At 37.9% G+C, this 23753-nt stretch overlaps 1 protein-coding gene across 11 annotated transcripts in view; it reads left to right on the top strand.

The window, feature by feature from the left end:
* The window catches only part of PTPN13 (protein tyrosine phosphatase non-receptor type 13), a 213786-nt gene extending 190315 nt beyond the window's left edge, over positions 1 to 23471 (top strand). For all 11 annotated transcript variants that reach the window (XM_059173332.1, XM_059173335.1, XM_059173333.1 and 8 more), the window contains 10 exons: positions 467 to 604; positions 702 to 790; positions 5671 to 5726; positions 8722 to 8828; positions 10702 to 10850; positions 12954 to 13044; positions 15791 to 16128; positions 17868 to 18083; positions 20291 to 20353; positions 22749 to 23471. In XM_059173332.1, coding sequence (XP_059029315.1) covers positions 467 to 604; positions 702 to 790; positions 5671 to 5726; positions 8722 to 8828; positions 10702 to 10850; positions 12954 to 13044; positions 15791 to 16128; positions 17868 to 18083; positions 20291 to 20353; positions 22749 to 22844 — 1343 coding nt within the window. In that variant the 3' untranslated portion in view covers positions 22845 to 23471. The remainder of the gene's footprint in view (positions 1 to 466; positions 605 to 701; positions 791 to 5670; positions 5727 to 8721; positions 8829 to 10701; positions 10851 to 12953; positions 13045 to 15790; positions 16129 to 17867; positions 18084 to 20290; positions 20354 to 22748) is intronic.
* Positions 23472 to 23753: the final 282 nt, after the last annotated feature.

Genomic DNA, 23753 nt, shown 5'->3' with positions numbered 1-23753 from the left:
GCTCCACCCCCAACACAGTATGGGACATTGGGGCTCCATCTCATGACCCCGATATCTTGACCTGAGCCAACAACCAAAAGTTGGATCCTTAACCATCTGACCCATCCAGGCGTTCTTGTATATCCTTAATCTTTGTAACATAACTTCTTTAGTTGAGTTTCTTTCATAAATTAATAATTTGGGATTAATTTAGGAAAATAAGCATTAGGTTATTGCTTCACAGACATAGATTTTGATTTATTCTTTTTAAGTTGTATTTGTGTGGTCTTTCGTCATGGCAGCCAGCGTCGTGCTGGGACTAGAAATTACTAGATTCCACGAGTGTAAACTGCTTTTCCTTTCCTGGCTGCTTTTCAAAGGCGAGGCTTAAAATCCAAAAGACGTACTATCCTTGATTTGACACAGTGTCTATTTCTCATGTCAGTATTTTTATAATAAAATCTCTTATGAATTCCTGTTTTCCAAGAATCTAATGTACCAGAAGATGATATCTATGATGATCCTCAAGAAGCTGAAGTCATTCAGTCTCTGCTGGATGTTGTGGATGAGGAAGCCCAGAATCTTTTAAACCAAAATAACGCAGCAGGAGACGCCTGTGTTCCAGGTAAATGAACCAGAGGGAAGAAGTTGGTATACTAAGAATACAAAAAGGCCTCTGGGGAGCATTTTAATTCTTTTTGGCCCATTTATTTCTCTCCCAGGTACGTTGAAAACCAATGGGAAGTTATCTGAAGAGAGAGCAGAAGACACAGACTGTGACGGTTCACCGTTTCCTGAAGATTTTACGGAGGTAAGGATAATACCTAGATAAACACTCTAGGATGCTGTATCTTGTTAGAATTATGTATCTCCCTATTGAAAGCTTGCTTTCTCTGCTGAGGCCTTCCTTCTGCCTCCCCCGCCTCCACCATTTCCGATTTCCCAGCACTGCTCACCCCCTGCCCTGACCCTGGCATTCACAGGTTTATATTTATCTGTCTTGTTCCCGTAGACATTTGAGTTTGCAGCCTGTGGTCGTGTGCTTGGACTGCCATCGCAAAATACCACCGACTGGGTGGCTTAACGTACAGAAATTCATTTCTCACAATTTTGGAGACTGGAAGTCCAAGATCAATGTGCCAGCAGGGTTGGTTTCTGATGAGACCTCTCTCTTTGGCTTGCAGATGGCCAGCTTTTCATTATGTCCTCACATGGCCTCTGTGTTTGTGCACTCCTGGTATTTCTTCCTTTTCTTACAAGGGCAATAGTCCTGTTGGATTGGTGCCCCATCCTTATGACCTCATTCAGCCTTAATTACAGCCATAAAGACCCTATCTCCAAACATTGTCACATTGGGAGTAGGGCTTCAACCTCTGAATTCTGGGGGAATCACAATTCAAACCATAACAAAGTCTTTGCTTTAACCAGTTATAAAATGTGTGATTAAGTAAAATTTCATTCACAATAGTTAAAAACAAAACAAAACAAAAAAAAACTATAAGCATAAATTCAACCCAAAATATGTAAGACCTATATTACAAAGACTTTAAAGCTGTGCAAAGAAGCAAAAGAAATATTAAATATTTCTATTCATTTTACCTAAAGTTTAAATTCTCCCTAGATTTACCCATAAATTAAATACTGTCCCATAAAAATCTTTCAACTTTTTTTTTAATGAGAAGCAGAGTGTAAAAAAGTAAAAAAAAAAAGTAAGAAATTAAAAAAACAAATTCAAGAAAGGAGGAAACATAGTACTGAGATAAAATGATATTAAATTTCACTTGGAAGAAATCAGGATGTAAAACTATCCAGTATAAATCTAAAAATTAAGGTTCAGGGGCATCCGGGTGGCTCATGCAATTTAAGGTCTGCCTTCAGCTCGGGTCATGAATTCAGGGTCCTAAGATTAAGGCCCTGCATTTTGAGCTCCCTGCCCAGTGAGGAGTCTGCTTCTCCCTTTCCCTTTGTTCCTCCCTACCATGAGAGAACTCATGCTCTCTCTCAAATAAATAAAGCTTTAGTTAATTAATTACTTAATTAACATTCATATCATATAGTTGCTCTACCACCAAAGTATGATTAGATCCCACAAATTTGCACCTTGAGAATTCAAGATGTTTAAGACCAAACATTTTGGGTCAGTCCATCCTTAAAATTAATAAATTGACACTTGAATATATGAAACTTCTGCTTCAGAAGAGATTTTAACTAAGAGTAAGCAAAACAAAGAAAGTAAAAAAACAAATTCAAGAAAGGAAAAAACAAAGTACTGAGATAAAAACATGAAGTTTCATTTGTACCAAACTCTAAATGTGTTAAAATCACTGTGGAATTTATATTCATAAGCAGACAAATTCAAAAAAGACAAATATGACTAACCTCCATAGCTGCAAGGAAGACTAAGCCAATATTCTGGAAGAGTTTTCTGTTTCATCTTATATTTCTAGAATAGTGCCTGTATTGGAGTAATTTTAGGTTTCTTTTCTTTTCTTTTCTTTTTTAAGATTTTATTTATTTATTTGACAGAGAGAGAGAGAGAGATCACAAGCAGGCGGAGAGGTAGGCAGAGAGAGGTGGCGGGGGGAGCAAGCTCCATGCTGAGCAGAGAGTCTGATGAGGGGCTCAATCCCAGGACTCTGAGATCATGACCCGAGCCAAAGGCAAAGGCTTTAAACCACTGAGCCACCCTAATTTTAAGTTTCTTACAACTTCTGAAAATATTCAGTTTTTTATAAGTGCATCTCTTCGGGATCACTGTAAAAAAAATTGCAGATTATTTACTGTATCAGTTTTTTTTTGTTTAAGATTTATTTATTTATTTATTTGACAGAGAGATCACAAGTAGGCAGAGACAGAGAGAGAGAGAAGCAGGCTCCCTGCTGAGCAGAGGGCCTGATGGGGGGGGGGGCTCCATCCCAAGACCGAGATCATGACCTGAGCTGAAGGCAGAAGCTTTAACCCACTGAGCCAGCCAGGTGCCTCAACTGCATCAGTTCTTTTTTTTTTTTTTTTTCTTTTTTAGATTTTGTTTATTTTTTTTGACAGACAGAGATCACAAGTAGGCAGAGAGGCAGGCAGAGAGAGAGAGGGAAGCGGGCTACCTGAACAGAGAGCCCATAGCAGGGCTCGATCCCAGGACTCTGGGATCATGACCTGAGCCAAAGGCAGAGGCTTTAACCCACTGAGCCACCCAGGCGCCCCAACTGCATCAGTTCTTAACAGTGTATTCTACAACGCTGGAAGCTTTGTGGGTTGTTTGTTTGTTTGTTTGTTTTAGCTTTTATTATTGAAATATAGTTGAAATACAATGTTATATTCATTTTAGTTGTTATACAACATAGTGATTTAACAATTGTATACATTATTCAGTGCTTACCCCATTAAGTATAATTTATCACCTGTAACCATACAAAGTTATTACAGTATTACTGACTCCATTTCCAGTGCTGTACTTTTCATCTTCATGACTTACTTATTTTATAACTAAAAGTTTGTATCTCTTAATCTCCTTCACCTGTTTTGCCCATACTCCCACCCCTGTCTACTCGGGCAACCACCAGTTTCTTCTCTGTATTTATGAGTCTCTTTCTGTTATTTGTTTGTTCATTTATTTTTTAGATTCCACATCTCAGTGATATTATATGGCATTTGTCCTTGTCTTATTTCACTTAACATGATACTCTGTTGGTCTATCCATGTGGTCACAAATGCCAAAATCTCATCATTTTTATTCCTCTATTGGTGGATACTTGGGTTGTTTCCATATCTTGGCTATTGTAAATAATGCTGCAGTAGGGGCACTGACTGGCTCAGATGGTAAAGCATGCGACTCTTGATCTCGGGATTGTGAGTTCAAGCCCCATTTTGGGTGTAAAGATTACTAAAAAAAAAAAAACTTGCCATAAACATAGGGGTACTTCTTTTCAAATTCATGTTTTTATTTTCTTAAGTAAATACCCAGTGGTGGAATAAAAAGATTATATGTACAATCCCGAAAGTTTTAGGGTTTTAACCCTATGGACCAAAATTTAAGCTACTAATCATTGTATTATGAAGAGTGTAGTATAATCCACAGTTATTTTCACTCAACTGTAATTTGTCACTCTATACTTGACTATACTTTTTAATGAAATACTTAAGTACCATGTCTGAGTCTTATTTATGAATGAAGGAATGAATGCCAGTCATATACAAAGTGTAAATTATCAAGTAAACTTTCAAAACTATTAATTTAGCTATTACTGAACTTGTTTGACTCTGATTAAGCTGGGCTAACAAGGTAAGAAGGTATGTCAGGGTTTCCATCCTAAATTTGCTTGTATGGTCTAGTAGTCAACTTGGAAGTTGTACACATGTAAATAAGTAAGTGTAATTTTTTTAAAACTATAATAAAAACATGCCCTGATAATTGTTTATATCAGATTCAGAATGTTTTATTTCTTTCTTTTTAAAGATGTTATTTATTTATTTGACAGAGAGAGAGAGATCACAAGTAGGCAGAGAGCCCAATGCGGGGCTCGAACCCAGGACCCTGAGATCATGACTTGAGCTAAAGGCAGAGGCTCTACCCACTGAGCCACCCAGGCACCCCTCACAGGGTGTTTTAAAGAACAAGGGAATAATAGCGACCATATAGGCATTTGTTAAAATAATTGTTAAGGTAATTTGTCCTACTAAAGATTGAAATGGGGTCCCCTGGGTGGCTTAGTTGTTAGGCGTCTGACTTCAGCTCAGGTCCTGATCCCAGAGTCCTGGGTCAAGCCCCAGGTCAGGCTCCCTGCTTCGCAGGAAGCCTGCTTCTCCCTCTCCCACTCCCCCTGCTTGTGTTCCCTCTCCCGCTTTGTCTGTCTCTGTCAAATAAATAAATGGAATCTTTAAAAAAAAAATTTTTTTTAAGATTGAAATGTAAGATTTATTAACCATGTAATAATGAAATTTAGCATATTCTTCTAGTTGTAGCAAACTGCTCCTGCAGTATTTGGGTCTCTAAGACATCATACTCCATTACAATACAAGCTGATCAATGTTCTCCATGGAGAGACTCCTCACTTTAATAATAAAAGGGAAAAATAATTTAATACATTGAAAATTACTAAGACGTTTCTGAAGAGCCCATTTTCAGATTTTAACACTGAAGTAGTGTAGGGCGCCTGGGTGGCTCAGCTGGTTAAGTGTCTGCCTTCAGTCCAAGTCATGATCTCAGAGTCCTGAGATCGAGCCCCGCATTGGGCTCCCTGCTCAGCAGGGAGTCTGAGTCTCTCTCTCTCTCTCTTTCTTTTCTCTCTCCCTCTTCCTGTCCCCAATACTCATTCTTTCTCTCTCAAATAAATAAATTCTTTTAAAAAAAAAATGAAGTCATGTAAAAGTATATACCAAATATGCATATCTAAGTAATCATACTTTAGCTTTTCATCTTGCTTTCTTACATCTATGCTGTTAATACCCTTACATAATAAATGAAAAGCCAAGATGAGTGTGAAGATGAACAGGTGGAACCAGCAAAAACTCTTGGGTCACTGAAGATGCCTTAGCCACAGTTTGACTTTAACTGAATATCATACGTGTCTTTGTTACAGGAGGATGGACATAACAGTAAATATAGGAAATAATTAACAGGGAAAAATTGAACATTCTGAGATTGATTTTTTTTTAATAATGGGCTGAAGGGACTTTTATTTCTCTTTATTTTAGTCTATCAAAATGAACGGCTGTGAAGAATATGGTGAAGAAAAGGTAAAAAGTGAAAGGTAAGAAAATAATCTTTTAAAGTATGATTCCATTCCTTTTTATTTTTTTTTTAAGATTTTATTTATTTATTTGAGAGACAGAGATTACAAGTAGGCAGAGAGGCAGGCAGAAAGAGGAGGAAGCAGGCTCCCTGTTGAGCAGAGAGCCCAATGTGGGGCTCCATCCCAGGACCTTGGGATCATGACCTGAGCTGAAGGCAGAGGCTTTAACCCACTGAGCCACGCAGGCGCCCCTTTATTGCTTTTTAGAAGTGCCATGAAGGGGGCATCTTGGTGGCTCAGTGGGTTAAGCCTCTGCCTTCAGCTCAGGTCATGATCCCAGGACAAGCCCCACATCGCATCGCATCAGGGCTTTCTGCTCAGCAGGGAGTCTGCTTCCCTGCCTCTCTGCCTACTTGTGATCGGTGTCTATCAAAGAAAGAAAGAAAGAAAGAAAGACAAGTGCCGTGAAGATTTTCATTTAGATGTTGCTTTTGAAATTAATTTATTCTTTTTCAATAAAAGGAGAATATTTGACTAAACTATGGACCTATGCTTGAATATTAGGATCATTCTTAAAATACAGCTACAAGGAGGTTCTAATGACATGTGATAGTGTGTTTAGTAAAACATTCCTCCAAAAAATAAGTTTATCCTTGACCATGGGAAAACTGAAAGAAAGGTCTAAAAGGGAATGTGCCAACAATGATGATAGTGATTATCTTCTAAAAGGATTTAAATAAAGCCAAATAAGATAAGAAACATTTTTAAATCCCAATATTTTGTCTCTTCTTGACAACAGTTTCTAATACAAAAGAGGATTTGTACCAGTACATTGTTTAGTGTTTTAAAAAAGTTACACAAGGGGTGGGTTAAGCCTCTGCCTTCGGCTCAGATCTTGAGCTCAAGGTCCTGGGATCAAGCCCTGCATCAGGCTCTCTGCTCAGCAGGGAACCTGCTTCCCCCGCTCTATCTCTGCCTGCCTCTATGCCTACTTGAGATCTCTCTCTGTCAAATAAATAAATAAAATCTTTAAAAAAAGAAAAAAAGTTATACAAATGAGTTGGCCAACAAAGTGATTATACATAAATGAGTTTTGCTCCATATCAGATAATAACCTAACAAAGGGAGCTACTTACATTTTCCTAGAAAAGCAAATTGACAGTACTTTATTTTTTACTAAATAAAATTAAACAAGGGGGGGTACATATTATTAATGTAGAAATGCATACAGTTTAAATTTGAAAGATTAGGGGTGCCTGGATGGCTCAGCGTCTGCCTTCGGCTCAGGTCAAGATCTCAGGGTCCTGGGATGGAGCCCTGCATTGGCTCTCTGCTCAGCAGGAGGCCTGCTTCTTCCTCACATTCCTGCTGCTGTGTTCTCTCTCTCTCTCTCTCTTTCTCTCTCTGTCATAAATAAAATCACAAATACATACAGACATACATATATACATACATTTAAAAGATTAAACAAATATCTGGGCCAGCGGACAATAATTGTAAAAATACAGACAGGCTCTACTCTGTTAAGCAGGGGAAGGGGAGGAAAGAGGAAGCCTAGATAAGTATATGTAATTTATTTGGGTGGCAGTTGGAAACACTATTAACATAAATTTTATCTGCAGGTTACTAATTCTTAGATACTTTTTAATTTTACGATCTCTGAAATCATGTACAATCATCAATATTGTTTCTTAATGTAAACAACAGTGTATCTTGCAGGGATAGATGTCATAGATTGAAAGAACTCTAGTACCTAACCTTCAGTCTAGTAATTTGACTTCTCAAGAATTGCTCCTACTATGACATGTGTGCAAAGACATTTCTACAAAAATTTCATGGCAAAATCATTTATACTTCAAAAAAAAAGTTAATGTACCCAAAATAAATTAAGATATACTCACACAAGCACCCATGAAATACTAAAGCAGCTAATCAAAAGAATAAGAAAGAAGGTAATGGCTGATGGAAGGATCTCCAAACTATATCCTTACAGATAAAATGTACTTACTGGTGACAAAAGCAACCTCATGGATGCAGAGCTTGCAAATTAAATGTTAATTGTAACCCACAATTAGCTGGAGTGCCATGGATGGAGGAAAACATCCGCCATCAAAGCAGCATAATTGCCGCCCTGTTATTGACATCTGGGGAGAATTGTACATGTCTTGCTTTAGTGGTGTGTCCTACTGCCATCAGACAGATGTACTGCCTTGCTCCTCCTGAATATTAGAAAATGGAAAGATGTGTTCAGCCTTTTACATTATCCTTTTTCACCTCATCACTAAACATTTCATTTGCCTAGATTCTCTTGCCTACCCGTCCTCCTTACTGGGGAGATGGATGGCATCTACTGTGTACCCCTAAATAATGAGAACGTGTACTGTGCTTTATTACATTAAGTGAGTACCCTGATATAGAAGTGTCCTTCTAGCCCCCCACTGTAGCAAAAGATGGATGTCCATCCATAGGGACCTCTATAAATAAATTAAGATACCGCCATGCAATACAATAGTAGGGAGCTATTAAAAAGACAAGAGAGGGTTACCTGGGTGGCTCAGTCAGTTAAGTGTCCAACTCTTGATTTCAGCTCAGGTCTTGATCTCAGGGTAGTGAGTTCAAGCCCCATGTTGGGGTCCACGCTGGGCATTGAGCCTACTTAAAAAGAAAAAAAGAAAAAAAAAAAAAAAAAGATGAGCTATTCTCATGCAATGGTAATGGGTTATCCACGCTGAAGGACGGAAACCAACCACTCTCTACCTCCTTCAATCTAAGGTTCAAGACAGGTTTTGTTTGAGGATTAATTTTAGACTATATTAAACAATTTTGTACTTGAGTTTAATTTCCACTGACCAATGAATTTTAGGAATTGTGGACTTGGGTTTTTTTAATCAGATGATTTATTTTTAAATATCATGAAATTGTAGCGGAAACAAGGGAATCAAAGACATAATATTTAAATTTATTTCAGGGACAAAACTGAATAAAATATTACCACTGTGTTTTGTTGTCATAGCTTGATTCAAAAGTCACAAGAAAGGAAGCCTGATGACGATGACAAGATAACATGGGGAAGTGATGAATTGCCAATAGAAACAACAAACCATGAAGATTCCGATAAAGGCAAGAATTTTCTGAGCAATTTTCTCATCAAAAATAATAGACTGGGAGAGGGGGGTGGGGTTATGGACATTGGGGAGGGTATGTGCTTCGGTGAGTGCTGGGAAGTGTGTAAACTTGGCGATTCACAGACCTGTACACCTGGGGCTAATAATACATTTTATGTTCATAAAAAAATTTTTAAAGAGTTAAAAAAAATAGATCCAAAAAAGCGTTCAAAAATTCGTTTTCAGAATATATGGATGTGTTATTTCACTGTATGTGTACATTATTTGGTTCCATACATAAGGTAAAATCACATAGACAAACATCAACATTCAGTTTTATAACTAGATATTTGCACAGGTGTGGGCTAAAACTCTCAGTGGCTTAAAGTAAAACACACAAATAAACATGTAAATAATTAGAAACACAAAGTCACACAATTTTGCCATTCTGGACGATAGTCGAGAAACACATTTTATTTATAATAATAAATATAAAAAATAAATAAAGTATTTTGACAATACTCAAAAATAGGAAATTAATACCCTTGCATCTCAACCTCATTTTTTAAAACTAAGAGTCATTTGCTCTGTCCTAGTACTGCCTCTTTTATTTTATAACTGAGGCAGTAGAGAAATGAGGCTCTATCTAGTGTATCATTTCTCTTTTTTTATAAAGGCAATGTTACACTAATGCAATGAAAGACATAGTTTGTAATCTGAAGTCTTAGTTGTTAAAGGAAATTAAAGTTGAATTAACACTTTTTCGATTTAGGTAAACTGTTGGTATCAGTGTTGGTGCTCTTGTCAAATCCTGTAGCCCATGCTCATCTCCAGCTTTTGGGCTCCTGTTGCCTTTATACTCTGTTCTGTAAAAGTTTAGAGTTATTTTTTGTAAGTGTACTCTGTATTTACAGCTAGCCTTCACCCCACTGGATGTTCAGCTTCTTGAAGTATCTTGTACAACTCTGTGTACCCCACAGAGCCAGTGTTATTGTTGCCTACCTAGTAGCTGCATCATCAGAAAGCTATACTTGTAGCTACAAGACTAGAGCAAGAACTCTCTCCTGCTTTTTTTCCAGGATAATAGTTGCCTTCTTGTATAAGCAGTTTCCGTAGAGCAGGTCCTAAATTAGATACACACTTCTCCCAAGACATTGATATCACTCATTTGATAAGCTCCTGGAGACCCCCCCCAGTTTTAATTTGTATTGAGAAAGCTTTCAAATGCCCAGGATATAGGCACGGAGTACCAAACCAGGGTAGAGAGAGAAGGCATCCGTGTTTCTAGTGCATGTCGCATTATAAGGAATTTCTGAAGCATCTCCCTTCATCTTTTCCCCAATGTGCTTGGAAGCTAATTTAAGTGCAAAGCAATACCTGGACTAGATATATTTTGAAACTCTAAGTACATGAGAGCCAAGAGCCTTAAGAATTTCTGAGCAGTCAGTGAGGTGTTTCCTTAAAAGTTGGGTACTAGGGCCTTGCTATATGGCCAAGATTTTATTGTGTTAATTGTAGGTATCTGCCTGCCTGTTCTCCTGCCTTATTAATTCTGAAGACTCTTGCTTTCGTAAAAGCAGATGAGGTGAGAATAGGCTCAAATCAGTTCCCTTATTAGCTAAGTCACTTTGAGGGGTTTTTTGGTTTTTGTTTTTAAACAACTGCTGTCGGTGCATCGGGATGACTCTGTCAGTTAAGTATCTGTCTTCAGTTCGGGTCATGATCTCAGGGTCCTGGGATAAAGCCCCACGTTGGACTCCCTGCTCAGCTGGGAGTCTGCTTCTCCCTCTCCCACTGCCCCAACCCCCCATCCTTGTGCTTTCTCTATATATAAATAAATAAATAAATAAATATATAAATATTTTTGAAATCAACTATTGTCTTCTTAGATCATCCCTTTCTGACAAATGAGGAGCTTGCTGCACTCCCCATCGTCAAAGTGCTCCCCTCTGGTAAATACACTGGTACCAAGTTGAAATCAGTCATTCGAACATTGAGAGGTTTATTAGATCAAAGAATTCCTTCTAAGGAGCTGGAGGTAAGTGGCTTCTGCCAATGTTTCTTTCCCAAACAAAGTTTTATGCAAAATTAGGAGAAATTTTTTAAATGTCCATTACTTTGCAAATTTACTTCCAACTAAGAGCACCATCTTGTTCTATCCAGCAGAAAATTAATTCTCACAATTAGGATCCTAGTTGTATTGTTTTAAAGAGATCTCTTTAACCACTTTGGAGCTTAATAAATCTCTCCAAAGATTAACTTCCCTGCCTCAGAGTAGAGATAGACATTTTTTTAAGTCAGGTGTCAAGGGTCAATTCCAACTATTTACTAAACTTTATAATTAGAATACTGTTGATTTGGTTTATTAGTAATAGTTTCTAGTTTAATATAGCTCCAGAAATATGTTCAGTGCAGTGGTTCAGAGCCCTTCCTCATGTGGTCTTGCTTGCAATGTCCATATTTACCACCAGGCTAAAGAGGAATGTAGCACGACTGTGGTTTTGAGGTTTACCTTGTTCATCTCCCTCAAACCATATGCTTATTTTACCCACTTCCTGAGCTTTTCATAACCACTAAAGTGAAAGGAGCTAACTTCTTTTGAGAGCTTCTGGAATGTGATAGATGCTTTGTATTTAATATTCAAAATAATGTATATCGCATTAATATATTTGGAAACAAGTTCACAATACTTCCTCTCCATTTTACAGCAATTTTTTCTTTAAGGCTTAAGTTTAAATGTCACCATTCCAAAGACCTGCCATCACAACACTCTATAAAGTAGATCTTTATTTTTTTTCTAACCTACGACTTGTTAATTTCTTCAAAGCATTTATCACAGCATTTGTTTACTTCTTTACTGATTCTTTCTCCCAATAGTCTGTAAGCTCAAGGAGAACCAGAATCCTATCTCCTTTCTCACTACTGTATTCCTAGCACTTATTACAGTGTCCTGCATCTAGTAGGCATTTTCAATATATATTTGCGTGGATGGATGGATGAAGAGATAAATGGGTGGATTAATGAGTGAATGAAAAGTGAAAGTTGGCTTTAAAAACCTAGGACTATCGGGGCACCTGGGTGGCGCAGTGGGTTAAAGCCTCTTGCCTTCAACTTAGGTCATGATCCCAGAGTCCTGGGATCGAGCCCTGCATCAGGCTCTCTCCTCAGTGGGGAGCCTGCTTCCCTCTCTCTGCCTGCCTCTCTGCCTACTTGTGATCTCTCTCTCTATCAAATAAGTAAATAAAATCTTTTTCTTTTAAATTAAAAAAAATAAAAACCTAGGACTATCTAACCACAACTCTACCACATGGGATATTCTATGATCCCATAGACAATATTGTCAAGAAATTCTGCTCCAGCCCATTACTTTAAGCCAAAGTTGCTTTTATATTTTTTTTCCTAAAATATAATTATAGATCTCTGTAAACTTTAATTTAAAATTAAGGTACAGGGGCGCCTGGGTGGCTCAGTGGGTTAAGCCGCTGCCTTCGGCTGGGGTCATGATCTCAGGGTCCTGGGATCGAGCCCCGCATCGGGCTCTCTGCTCAGCAGGGAGCCTGCTTCCCTCTCTCTCTCTCTCTGCCTGCCTCTCTGTCTACTTGTGATCTCTGTCTGTCAAATAAATTTTAAAAAATCTTTAAAAAAATAAAATAAAATTAAGGTACAAATTGCAGCCTCACAAATTTAGTTGACTACATATTAAAGATATTTACAACAATGTATTTCAACAACTGGTATATCAGATTAGTTTTGGGATTTTAGACTCGCTTATCTTAACAGAACATACCTATTTCTTAACATTCAAAGTCTGCCCTGATCAGTAGCCAATTTTACACCCTGCATATTTATTTATTTTTTTTTTTTTAAAGATTTTATTTATTTATTTGACAGAGAGAGATCACAAGTAGGCAGAGAGGCAGGCAGAGAGAGAGAGAGGAGGAAGCAGGCTCCCTGCTGAGCAGAGAGCCCGATGTGGGGCTTGATCCCAGGACCCTGAGATCATTACCTGAGCTGAAGGCAGCGGCTTAACCCACTGAGCCACCCAGGCGCCCCGCACCCTGCATATTTAAAGCTTTTGCAATTGTTACTGAATTACTGCTTATCTCAACAAATTTAGCTTTATTTCCATTTTTTCTTGCAGAATCTCCAGGAATTAAAACCTTTGGATCAGTGTCTGATTGGACAAACTAAGGAAAACAGAAAAAAGAATCGATATAAAAATATACTTCCCTGTAAGTTTAATTTGGCTTCAAATCAAATATGTGTCTAATATAATTTGAACTGATTTAAAACTTTTGTGCCAGTTTACCCTATCTCTAACACAAGTGTGCGTGCACACACACACACAAACACATATTAGGTATTTATATCAGTAACAAATACATTTAGATATACAATGTAAGTACCTTCTTAAACTATATATTCTGAAAAATCAATCAGAAGAATCTAAACTACTTATTCAGACTTTCATGGATTTTGCAGCATAGTATTAGAAATTAATGTGATGCCAAATCAGTAGTTTTATTATTTTTAAATATTTATTTTATTTGAAAGAGCATGCACATGTGTGAGGATAGGGAAGGGACCGAAGGAGAGGGAGAGGGAGAGAATCTCAAGCAGACTCCCTGCTAAGTGCAGACAGAGCCTGAGCTCTACCTCATGACTCTGAGATCATGACCTGAACCAAAAATCAAGAATCCAATTCTTAACTGACTAAGACACCCAGGCACCCCCAATCAGTAATTTTAACGTCTTCTTAAAACTGTGAATTGGGGGGCATCTGGGTGGCTCAGTAGGTTAAGCCTCTGCTTTCAGCTCAGGCTCAGGTTGTGATCTCAGGAAGCAGGGAGCCTGCTTCCCCCTCTTTCTCTGCCTGCCTCTCTGCCTACTTGTGATCTATCTCTCTCTCTCTCTCTGTCAAATAAATAAATAATTTTTTTTTTTTTTTTTAAATATGAATTGGGGCACCTGGGTGGCTCAGTCAGTTAAGCATCTGCTTTCTGCTCAGGTCATGATCCTGGGGTCCTGGGATCGAGGCTCCTGGCTCAGTCTGCTTCTCCCTCTGCCTGCTGCTCCCCCTGCTTGTGCTCTCTTTCTGTCTCTCTAACAAATAAATAAACAAAATATTTTTTTTAAAAAATATGAATCAGCTTCTACAGGAAGGGGCGCCTAGTTGGCTTGGTTGCTAGACTACATGACTCTTGATCTCAGGGTCCTAAGTTCAAGCCCTACATTGGGTGTGGAGTCTTCTTTAAAAAAAATAAATTTAAAAATTTTTTTTAAAGTTGTCATTCATGAATTCACTTCAGCTTGAGCAGTTTCTTAGTTCATGTATCACACCAACATCTATTTATTCCACTCATTCTAACTTCAGAGAAATTTCTATGATACATTATACATGCACGTGGCTGCAATGGTACCAACAATGGTACTACCAAGTTACATTAGAGTTTGAATTGTTCAGATACTAGGAGGAAAAAGCGAATTTTTTTTTTTTACCACATTTTACTGATTTCACCAATCAACAAGTAATTTTTTTAAATATATAGAGATATAGCCAAAATATTAATGTCTAGCAACTTTTTTTTAAGCAACTTCTTACAGTAATCATCAGCCATATTTATATATATCAGCACACTGGGTTCCACTGTGTATGATACAACAATCCTGTCTTTACCAGGAAGTCATAAATTCAAAAATCTAAAATAGAATAGTGGCAAATCATGTAATAAATAACAATACAATTGAATTTTTTCAACCAAGTTGCAAGACACAAAATTTATTTTGGAAAACTTCCTGTGAGAACTAAATCTTAGCATTTTAAAATGAAATCAATAATGGTTCAGCATAAAGTAGGTAGGAATTATTTCACCACCACCCCACCCACAATGGCCAGACTAGCCTCTCAAAGTCAAATGAGCTAAGCCATAAATCCAAAACTACTGAGTGGATTTTTTTCCATGGACTAAGAGGTAGAAGTCAAGTAATTGAAGGGCAATTGATTTTGAAACACTACTGAAGTCATAATTTGATAATCATAGAAATTACCAGTTAAATTTATAAATATTTTAAATAGAAATGACTTTTGATGTACATACAGTACATACTGATTAATTCTCTTGGACAAGGTGGCTTACATATAGTTTTCACTGGTTTGAAAATTTATATTTTAACTACGAAATTACAACCAGACAAAGACAGGGGCCTGTATGCCTGGAGAATAAAGTGAGTTACCTTTTTACTTATTGGGTTAATGTTTTGGCTGCTGATTTAAAAGTATATAATTTAATTAAATTAGCAAGAGGTAATTATGCCAATTATATTTGTAAGATGTACTTTGATCATTTGATTATAATACTAATTTTTATTTTCTGGAATAATCTTCTGGCATTGTCATTCATTAAATTCATCATTATCGTCATTAAAAATAAGGATGGATAAGGGGTGCCTGGGTAGCTCAGTGGGTTAAACCTCTGTCTTTCAGCTCAAGTCATGATCTCAGGGTCCTGGGATCGAGCCCCGATGGGGCTCTCTGCTCAGCAGGGAGCCTGCTTCCCCCCCCTCTCTGCCTACCTCTCTGTCTACTTGTGATTTCTGTCAAATAAATCTTTAAAAAAATCTTTAAAAAAAAATAAGGATGGATAAGAAGTAGCAAAGTACATTTGTTTCTCTAGGAACTTATTAAGAAGTTCTAAATGTATTAATTGATTTATTAATTTTAATTAACCAAATCTGTATAAATAATATCAAATTGTCAGAAACTCACTGAGTTGACATCTTAGATATACTTGTAACAAGAGCAAAATCAGTTAATATAAAATGATTCGATTGTTATTTGAAAATATGCCTCATTAAAAAGTATGATTTCATTTATGGTTCTGAGGAATTTCTCGTAATTTTTGACTCATGCTGTTTATGAGGTTCTTGTTTAAAAATGCATGATATAGATGGCTCTGTTTTGTGGTGGGAAATTCACAGATGATGCCACAAGAGTTCCTCTTGGAGATGAAGGCGGCTATATCAACGCCAGCTTCATTAAGATACCCGTGGGAAAAGAAGAGTTCGTTTACATTGCCTGCCAAGGACCTCTCCCTACAACTGTTGGAGATTTCTGGCAGATGATTTGGGAACAAAAATCCACAGTGATAGCCATGATGACCCAAGAAGTAGAAGGGGAAAAAATAAAATGCCAGCGCTACTGGCCTAACATCCTAGGCCAAACAACAATGGTCAATGACCGGCTTCGGCTGGCTCTCGTGAGAATGCAGCAGCTGAAGGGCTTTGTAGTACGAGCAATGGCCCTAGAAGAGATTCAGGTAAGTGAGTTAAATCTTGCCGTCTCCTAAGGCTTATCTCCTAGTTGGAATGCAGGCCTGGACACTTTCCACATCAGTGTATTTCTAAATGAAAGCCAGCAGCTTGGGGCTTCTCATTTCAGTGGAACTAATGTCACCCATTATTTTTTATCTAACAGACACTTAAATGTGACCTTCTTACTGCCAGTTTCCTCCAATGCATACTGTATTAGGATGAAATGAGAATACACGCCTTTAAGGTGACCATCCATCATCCTTTGCTTAGTGATAGAACAGAATGGCTCAGAAGCTGTGTGCTAGAAAGGTGTTTTTGTTTTTGTTCTTTAAGGTGAGACCTCTGAGAAGAATGAATAAAACAATCAATTAAAAATCTCCGAGTAGCAAATATTCCCCCATAAGCACAACGTATTTGGTAATGCATGGACCATCGTAACATAAATGTTTGTCATTTGGGTAATTCCTTCTATGGCCACTTTACCATTGAATCAATTCAGCTTGAATTAGATCAGTGGTTACACCTTAAGCAAAACCGCTACTTTTCCTCACCTCCGCACTCCCTCAATTTCATCGTTCCTCCCTGGAACGAAACGGGAGTTAGGGGTACTGACTCCCAGGGAGTCCACAATCCACATAGAGCTTTGGACTCTCCATAAACTTAACTACTAACAGCCTACTGTTGACCTAAAGTCTTACTGGTAATATAAATAGTCCTTTAACACATATTTGATATACGATATGTATTATAGACTGAGTCTTACAACAAACTAAGCTAGAGGGAAAAAATGTCAAGGAAATCATAAGGAAGAGAAAATATTTACAGTACTGTACTATGAAAAAAAAAAAAAAAAAACGCATGTAAATGGACCTGTACAATTCAAACCCATGTTGTTTGATGCTCAACCCTAATGGGTTTCCTTTTGGACTTGGACTTGATTCTATTGGTCACATGTAAACATAGCCCAATGATTTCCTTCATGGTTTTTTGATGTGATTTTATAAATAATTAAAGATTATACCTTCTTATTCATTCACACCAGCCCACCTATTACTTATGCTAATGTAGTCATTCCTTAAATGATTTGTTTAATTAATAGAAGGTTTGTACAGCCTGGGCCCTGTTATGGAATCTAGGGATTCAGCAGTTAGCCATACAGACAAAAAGAAATCCCTGACCTCATGGAGTTCGTTTTTTAATGAGGAAACACGAGTGTTGATGATGCTGTGGAAAAAACTCTAAAGGAGTTGATTGAGCCACGGGATGAGGGGGCAGGTAGGGATTTCAGTCAGAAACAGCAAGTGCAAAGGCCCCGACTTGAACTGTACCTCGTGTTTTCAAAGAACCACAGAGAGGTCCCTGTGGTGGAGCAAAGCAACTACCAGGAACAGGTCAGGTCTGAGAAGGAGCTGGGTCAAGGGCTTGTAAGCCGTTGCACTGACGGTGGCTTTTATCTAGAGTACCTTTGAGGTGGAGTCATTTAGAAAGGTTGTTATTCATATCAATGTAATCTGCTTTTAGGGTTTCAAAAGAAATTGTTACCAGTGTTTAAAATGTGGATTTAGCAATCTCCTTGATAAAGACCCTCCCTGTGTCGTGGAACCGAGTCTTCTTGTCTCTTGCATCTGTCCTTTGATTTGATCCAATGGGCAAGCCAAAGTTTGAAAGGACCGTATATTATGAAGAACTAAAACATGTGTGAATGATACAGTATTTATCTATTTCTTGTATTGTACAATTTCAGACAGGAGAGATACGACATATTTCTCATCTGAATTTCACTGCCTGGCCAGACCACGATACACCTTCTCAGCCAGACGACTTGCTCACTTTTATCTCTTACATGAGACACATTCATAGATCCGGACCAATCATCACACACTGCAGCGCTGGCATCGGACGTTCAGGGACCCTGATATGCATAGATGTGGTCTTAGGATTAATCAGTCAAGATCTGGAAGTGAGTACAACATACAGGCTGAACTAGCAGTCAACCAGAATTAACAGTGGAATCTAAAACTGTGTTATGATCTTGGAATTTTTTTATTTAGCTGGGGTTTTGGGGGGTTACTTAAGTAAAATCTTAAGATTTTTTGTAAGTAATCTCTATACCTGATGTGGGGCTCAATCTCACAACCCCAAGATCAAGAGTCATATGTTCCAACTGAGGCAGCCAGACACCCCTATTTAGTAGCTTTTATGAATGCCTTAATTTCCTTACTATATCAAATTGTATTTTAGGGGTACCTGGATGGCTCAGTTGGTTCAATGTCTGCCTTTGGCTCAGGTCATGATCTTGGGGTCCTGGGACTGAGCCCTACATAGGGCTCCTAGTTCAGTGAGGAGTCTGCTTCTCCCTCTCCCTCTGCCCCTTCCCCCAACTCATGCACATGATCTCTCTCTCTCTCTCTCTCAAATAAATACATTAAATCTTTTTTTAAAAGACAATCTACTCTTTTTTTTTTTTAAGATTTTATTTATTTATCTGACAGAAAGAAAGAGAGCACAAGCAAGGGGAGCAGCAGGCATAGGGAGAAGGAAAAGCAGACTCCCCACCGAGCAGGGAGCCCAACTGGGGGCTCAATCCCAGGACCCTGGGATCACGACCTGAGTCAAAAAGACACTCAACCATCTGAGCCACCCAAGCACCCCAAATTAAATCTTTTAAAAAAAAATTTTTATTTTAGTTAATGTTCAAAACTACTCAGACCATAATCAAGAAGAAGTAATATTTCAATTTTATATTTGTTCTACTGGTATTAACCATGTGCTTAAAATTTCTTAGCAGTATTAGATTTACTCTTTATAGTCTGTAGGTTTCTATACAGTAAAGTCAATTTCACTGTCACACTTAGGGAGAGAAATACTCAAACACTGGGGTGCCTGGATAGTTCAGTCTGTAGAACATGCAGCTCTTGACCTTGGTGTCCTGAGTGCAAGCCTCACCTGGGGTGCAGAGTGCAAGCCTAACATTGGGTGTAGAGCTTACTTTAAAAATGGGGGGGGCACCTGGGTGGTTCAGTCAGTTAAGTGTCTGACTATGGCTCAGGTCATGATCTCATGGTCTTAGTATCTGGCCCTGATGTATGCTCCTTGCTCAGCAGCGAGCCTGCTTGTCCTTCTGCCCTTCCCCTTACCTGTGTGCTCTTGCGCTCAGTCTCTCTCAAGTGAATAAATAAAAATCTTTAGAAATAGATGTAGAGAGAGAAGCATAAAAGAAAGTATATTTATGAAATAAAAAGACATATTTTTGTTATTGTTTACCTATGAGTGGGAAATGTATGTATACTTTGTTCTACAAACTGATGCTAATCTCTAAATTATTCCCACTTTAAAAAATATTATTAAGTAAACAAAATTAATGATTATAATCTTATTTAAAATCTAAATTAGTATAAACCTTACTTAAAATGTTAGAATATCTTACCATAAAATTATGGTCTCTTAAGGAATTTTCACTAAAAGCATTTGTCTTGCTCTATACACACTATTGTGTCTACCAATAATTTAAGTAGAACGAAACAAAGTCTATTTCTCCCTTGTTTCAAAGTGCCAGTATCAGTGAGAATAAAAAGATCAGGAATTTTAATCTGAAAAGCAAACTGTAAGAAAAATAGTTTACCTTTTTTTTTTTTTTTTTTTTTTTAATGTTGATATTGGAAAATAGTCAAATTCCTGGGATGCCTGGGTGGCTCAGTCAGGCTAACCTTAGTCAGGTTAAGCATCTGCCTTTGACTCAGGTCATGATGACAGGGGCCTGGGATCAAGTCCCACATCAGGCTCCTTGCTCAGTGGGGAGCCTACCTCTCCCTCTGCCTGCTGCTCCCCCTGCCTGTGTGGTCTCTATCTTTCTCTCTCTGACAAATAAATAAAATCTTTTTAAATTTTTTTTAAAAAGAGAGAGAGAAATTAGTCAAATTCCAGAGGGGAGAGAATTTCTTTTGGGGATTTTTTTGTTGGGGATTTTCAAGTAGAATAACCTCCCCTAATTCTTAACGAAGATCATAAATAAAATTATCAAATGTTGGCAGAGTCAGTTCACTGACTTTTGTCCAGAGCAGTTTCCCAACACTGCTAAAAGGAGGAGGAGGAGGAGGTATGGAATCTTTGGGGTTCAAATTCAGTAACCCTTTTTATCTAACACACAGACCCTGTTTTCTTTGGCAGTTTGACATCTCTGACTTAGTGCGCTGCATGAGGCTGCAAAGACATGGAATGGTTCAGACAGAGGTGAGTCTTGGTTGGTGTCTTCTAATGAGGATTTTCGTGAAGATTCTGTAGTTTTCAAAATTCTGATTCTCTTCTTAAATGGTCCCCACATTATAACATAAAACCATAGATTTATGGTAATAAGGGACTTTTTTTTTTTAAGCATGAGGACTACTTCTGAAAAAAATTAAAATACTTCAAAGATACCTCATTAAATGTTGCCTTTAAATGCAGGAAATGAGAAAATGCAGTATTTGCACTTAACAATATGTAGAGAATGGGGCAGCGTGTTGGGAGGGGGTAGTTTGGGTTGGTATAAAATAGCATATAATTTAGTGGCATTCTTTCCCCATTTCCAACTTTAAAGAAGGTAACATTCTTGCCACAGAAATTCCCTGAGAGGGAATGGTTTCGGCAGCATTGTCAAGAAGTCCAGAAGGCAGGATAGAGTTGCTTAGCTTAGAGAAGACACTCTTGGGGCAGAGTGAATGGGTAGGTTTGTGTATCCTGTATTTTGATAACATTTCTCTTACCTGAAATCAAACCATGGGTTATATCACAGGCTGACCTACAGACATGTCTTTCACAGGAACTACATTTTGTAGAGTATCTGTCTGCTCTCAGTGGTTCAACTATCCTTACTGTTTGTAGTGTGAGGAGGGATATGGCAGCTATTTTCATATCTCATAAATTCACATTTCTCTACCTCTTAAAGAATATAGAAGTTTACCATTTTTAAAATTAAAATTTGCTTCATTAGCCTTCAGATATCTTTTTAATTCACGGTAAACCTCCTAAATATTAAGCTGAGTTGCACACTTTTTTAGGTTAAGAAAGCATACTGATCTGTATAAGCAGTTCCTTAGACCCAGGAAACTGACTCATTCAACAAGTACTTATTCACTGAGAGCCTGCGGTGGACCAGGCACTTTTTAGGTGCTTGGAGCACATCCGTGTTTGGAACAAAGACCCCCTCATGAAGTGGTGATGAGGAAGGCAGATATTAAACACATTAACTAAGTAAGTTATATAGGATCTTTGAAAGTGAGAAGTGCTTTAGAAGATAAAAGAAAAAAAAATAGAGCGAGGCAAAGAGGTTGAGCCATGGCAGACTGGGGAAGGTATTTTAAATAGAGTAGCAGCCTCGAGGAAGTAACACTGAAGCAAAGGTTTGAAGGAGGTACAGTGGGCACATGAGGCTATCCAAGAGTAACAGTATTTCAGACAGACAAAGCCATCTGCTCTGAGGCAGGAGCAGGCCTGGTGTGCTTGAGAATGGCCATGGTTGGGGTGGCTGAGGTGAAAAGGGGAGTGACAGGGCCAGGCCTGGGCTCTCCTCTGAGGGAAATGGAGACAGCGCAGCATTATCAGTGTGGACTGACATGACCCGACTTCCATTGTAAAGGTCCTCTCTGGCCACTGTGTTAGAATAAAACCGACGTGGGGGGAGGACGCAGGGTTAGAAGCAGGGAGGTCGGTTTGGCGGCAAGCAGTGGGCCCAGCCTGGAGTATGTGGATATAGGGAGAAGAGGCCATGGTGTGAAGTAGGTTTGCTAATGGATTGTTGGTGGCCTGAGAGAAAGTCAGGGAAGATCGTGTGCAAATGTAGGAAAAGTTAAAGTACAGAGGAGCACCAAGGAAATAAAAGGGTTACCTATATTCCTATTTCTCAGAACTGCGCATGTTTTAAACATTCTTACATTCTTTTAGACCGAGCACGTGTAACAGGCATGAATGCTCACATACACCCAACCATTTTAAATGAGATTCAACTGTCGTTAGTGTTTTGTTTTCCATTTAGTATATTGTGAATTTTTTCTGTCCACCCTCGGACTCATTAATTCCTTCCAAAGTATATTAAAAAAAACTCAGATCCCTGCACCGTCAACTTAACAGAGAGTAATTTCACCAAAAAAGAGTTGATTTCCCAAAAACTTTGATTTTCATATTCTTTCATTCCAAATATTTAAAGAGCATTATTTGGTGTAGCTTCTTGGGTATTAATTTTTTGACATTTCAGAACATCAAGATGAGTTCAATAAATCTAGAGGAAATTTTGTAGGGACTTTATTTTTCCATTATAAGAGCAAATTATAAATATTACCAAAGCACAGAAATAAATGTGTCCTACCACAGACAATTTCGTTAGGACTCTGGGGTATTTCCACCTGCCTACTCACTCACCTCCAAGGCTTTGCCCCTCCTCATGTTGTCAGTCTGGTTCAGTTTCTTATCATTTGGATGACACTGCACAATTCTATATCCTGCTTCTTATATTAAACATCATCACAAAATTTTTCCATATTTTCAAAATTACTCATATATATATATATATATATATATATATATATATATATATATAATTTCATATTATACATCTAGAGTCTTCTCTGTTTCTTTTTTTCTCTTGCCATAGGATCAATATATTTTCTGCTATCAAGTCATCCTTTATGTGCTGACACGTCTTCAAGCTGAAGAAGAGCAAAAAGAACAGCCACAGCTTCTGAAATAACATGAAAAGAACAGCCTTCTGGATGCTTCATCTCGCTCCCAACCTCCAACAGGTGTTCCTGTTATCTGCTTAAAATAAAGATCACAGGGCAGCAAGTCCATACAATATCATTATGCTTATTCTCCTCTACCTTAGAGGGGCATTCTTCACAACAATAAATAATATTGAAATGCTGTATTTTTACAGCTACTTTTTAGCCTGTGATAATTTAAAAATTTTTGACACTAACCGAACAGTGCAGATCTTAGGGGTGATCAAGGCAGCTTTTGATTATAGCTGAGGTTGCAAGGACACGCCGAGTCTATTTGTAATCCACCAATCTTGTTTATAGCAAAATTCCTTCCCAGCATTTTAATAGAGTTATTTTATAGGGGATACTTGAAACCAGTATTTAAGCTTTAAGTGACAGTAATATTGGCATAGAAAAAAGGTAGCAAAGGTTTACTGTATCAGTTTCTAATGTTTACTATATAGAATTTCCTGTAATATATTTATATACTTTTTCATGAAAATGGAGTTATCGGATACATTTGTAACTGCATTATATTTGTTATGCATCATCTCACTTTGTAAATAAAAATACATCTTAAAAATATGAACAAGCCAAAGCATATGCAAACATTTTCAGCAATGTGTTCTTCTTCTTTTTTTCTTTTTTTAAGCAGGCTCTGCCCTCAGTGTGGAGCCCAACTCCAGGCTTGAACTCACAAACTGAGATCAAGACCTGAGCTGAGACTCAAGAGTCAGACGCTTAACCGACTGAACCACCCAGATGTTCCTTCAGTGTGTGTGTGTGTCTGTGTGTGTGTGTGTTAATTTAAATTCAATTTGGTTAATATATACTGTATTATTAGTTCCAGGCGTAGAACTTAGTGATTCATCAGTTGCATCTGATACCCAGTGCTCATT

The sequence above is a fragment of the Mustela lutreola genome, chromosome 1, assembly GCF_030435805.1.
Source record: "Mustela lutreola isolate mMusLut2 chromosome 1, mMusLut2.pri, whole genome shotgun sequence".
NCBI classification, from domain to species: domain Eukaryota; kingdom Metazoa; phylum Chordata; class Mammalia; order Carnivora; family Mustelidae; genus Mustela; species Mustela lutreola.
The sequence above is the reverse complement of the archived record's forward strand: the minus strand, read 5'-3'. Positions and strand labels throughout refer to the sequence as shown.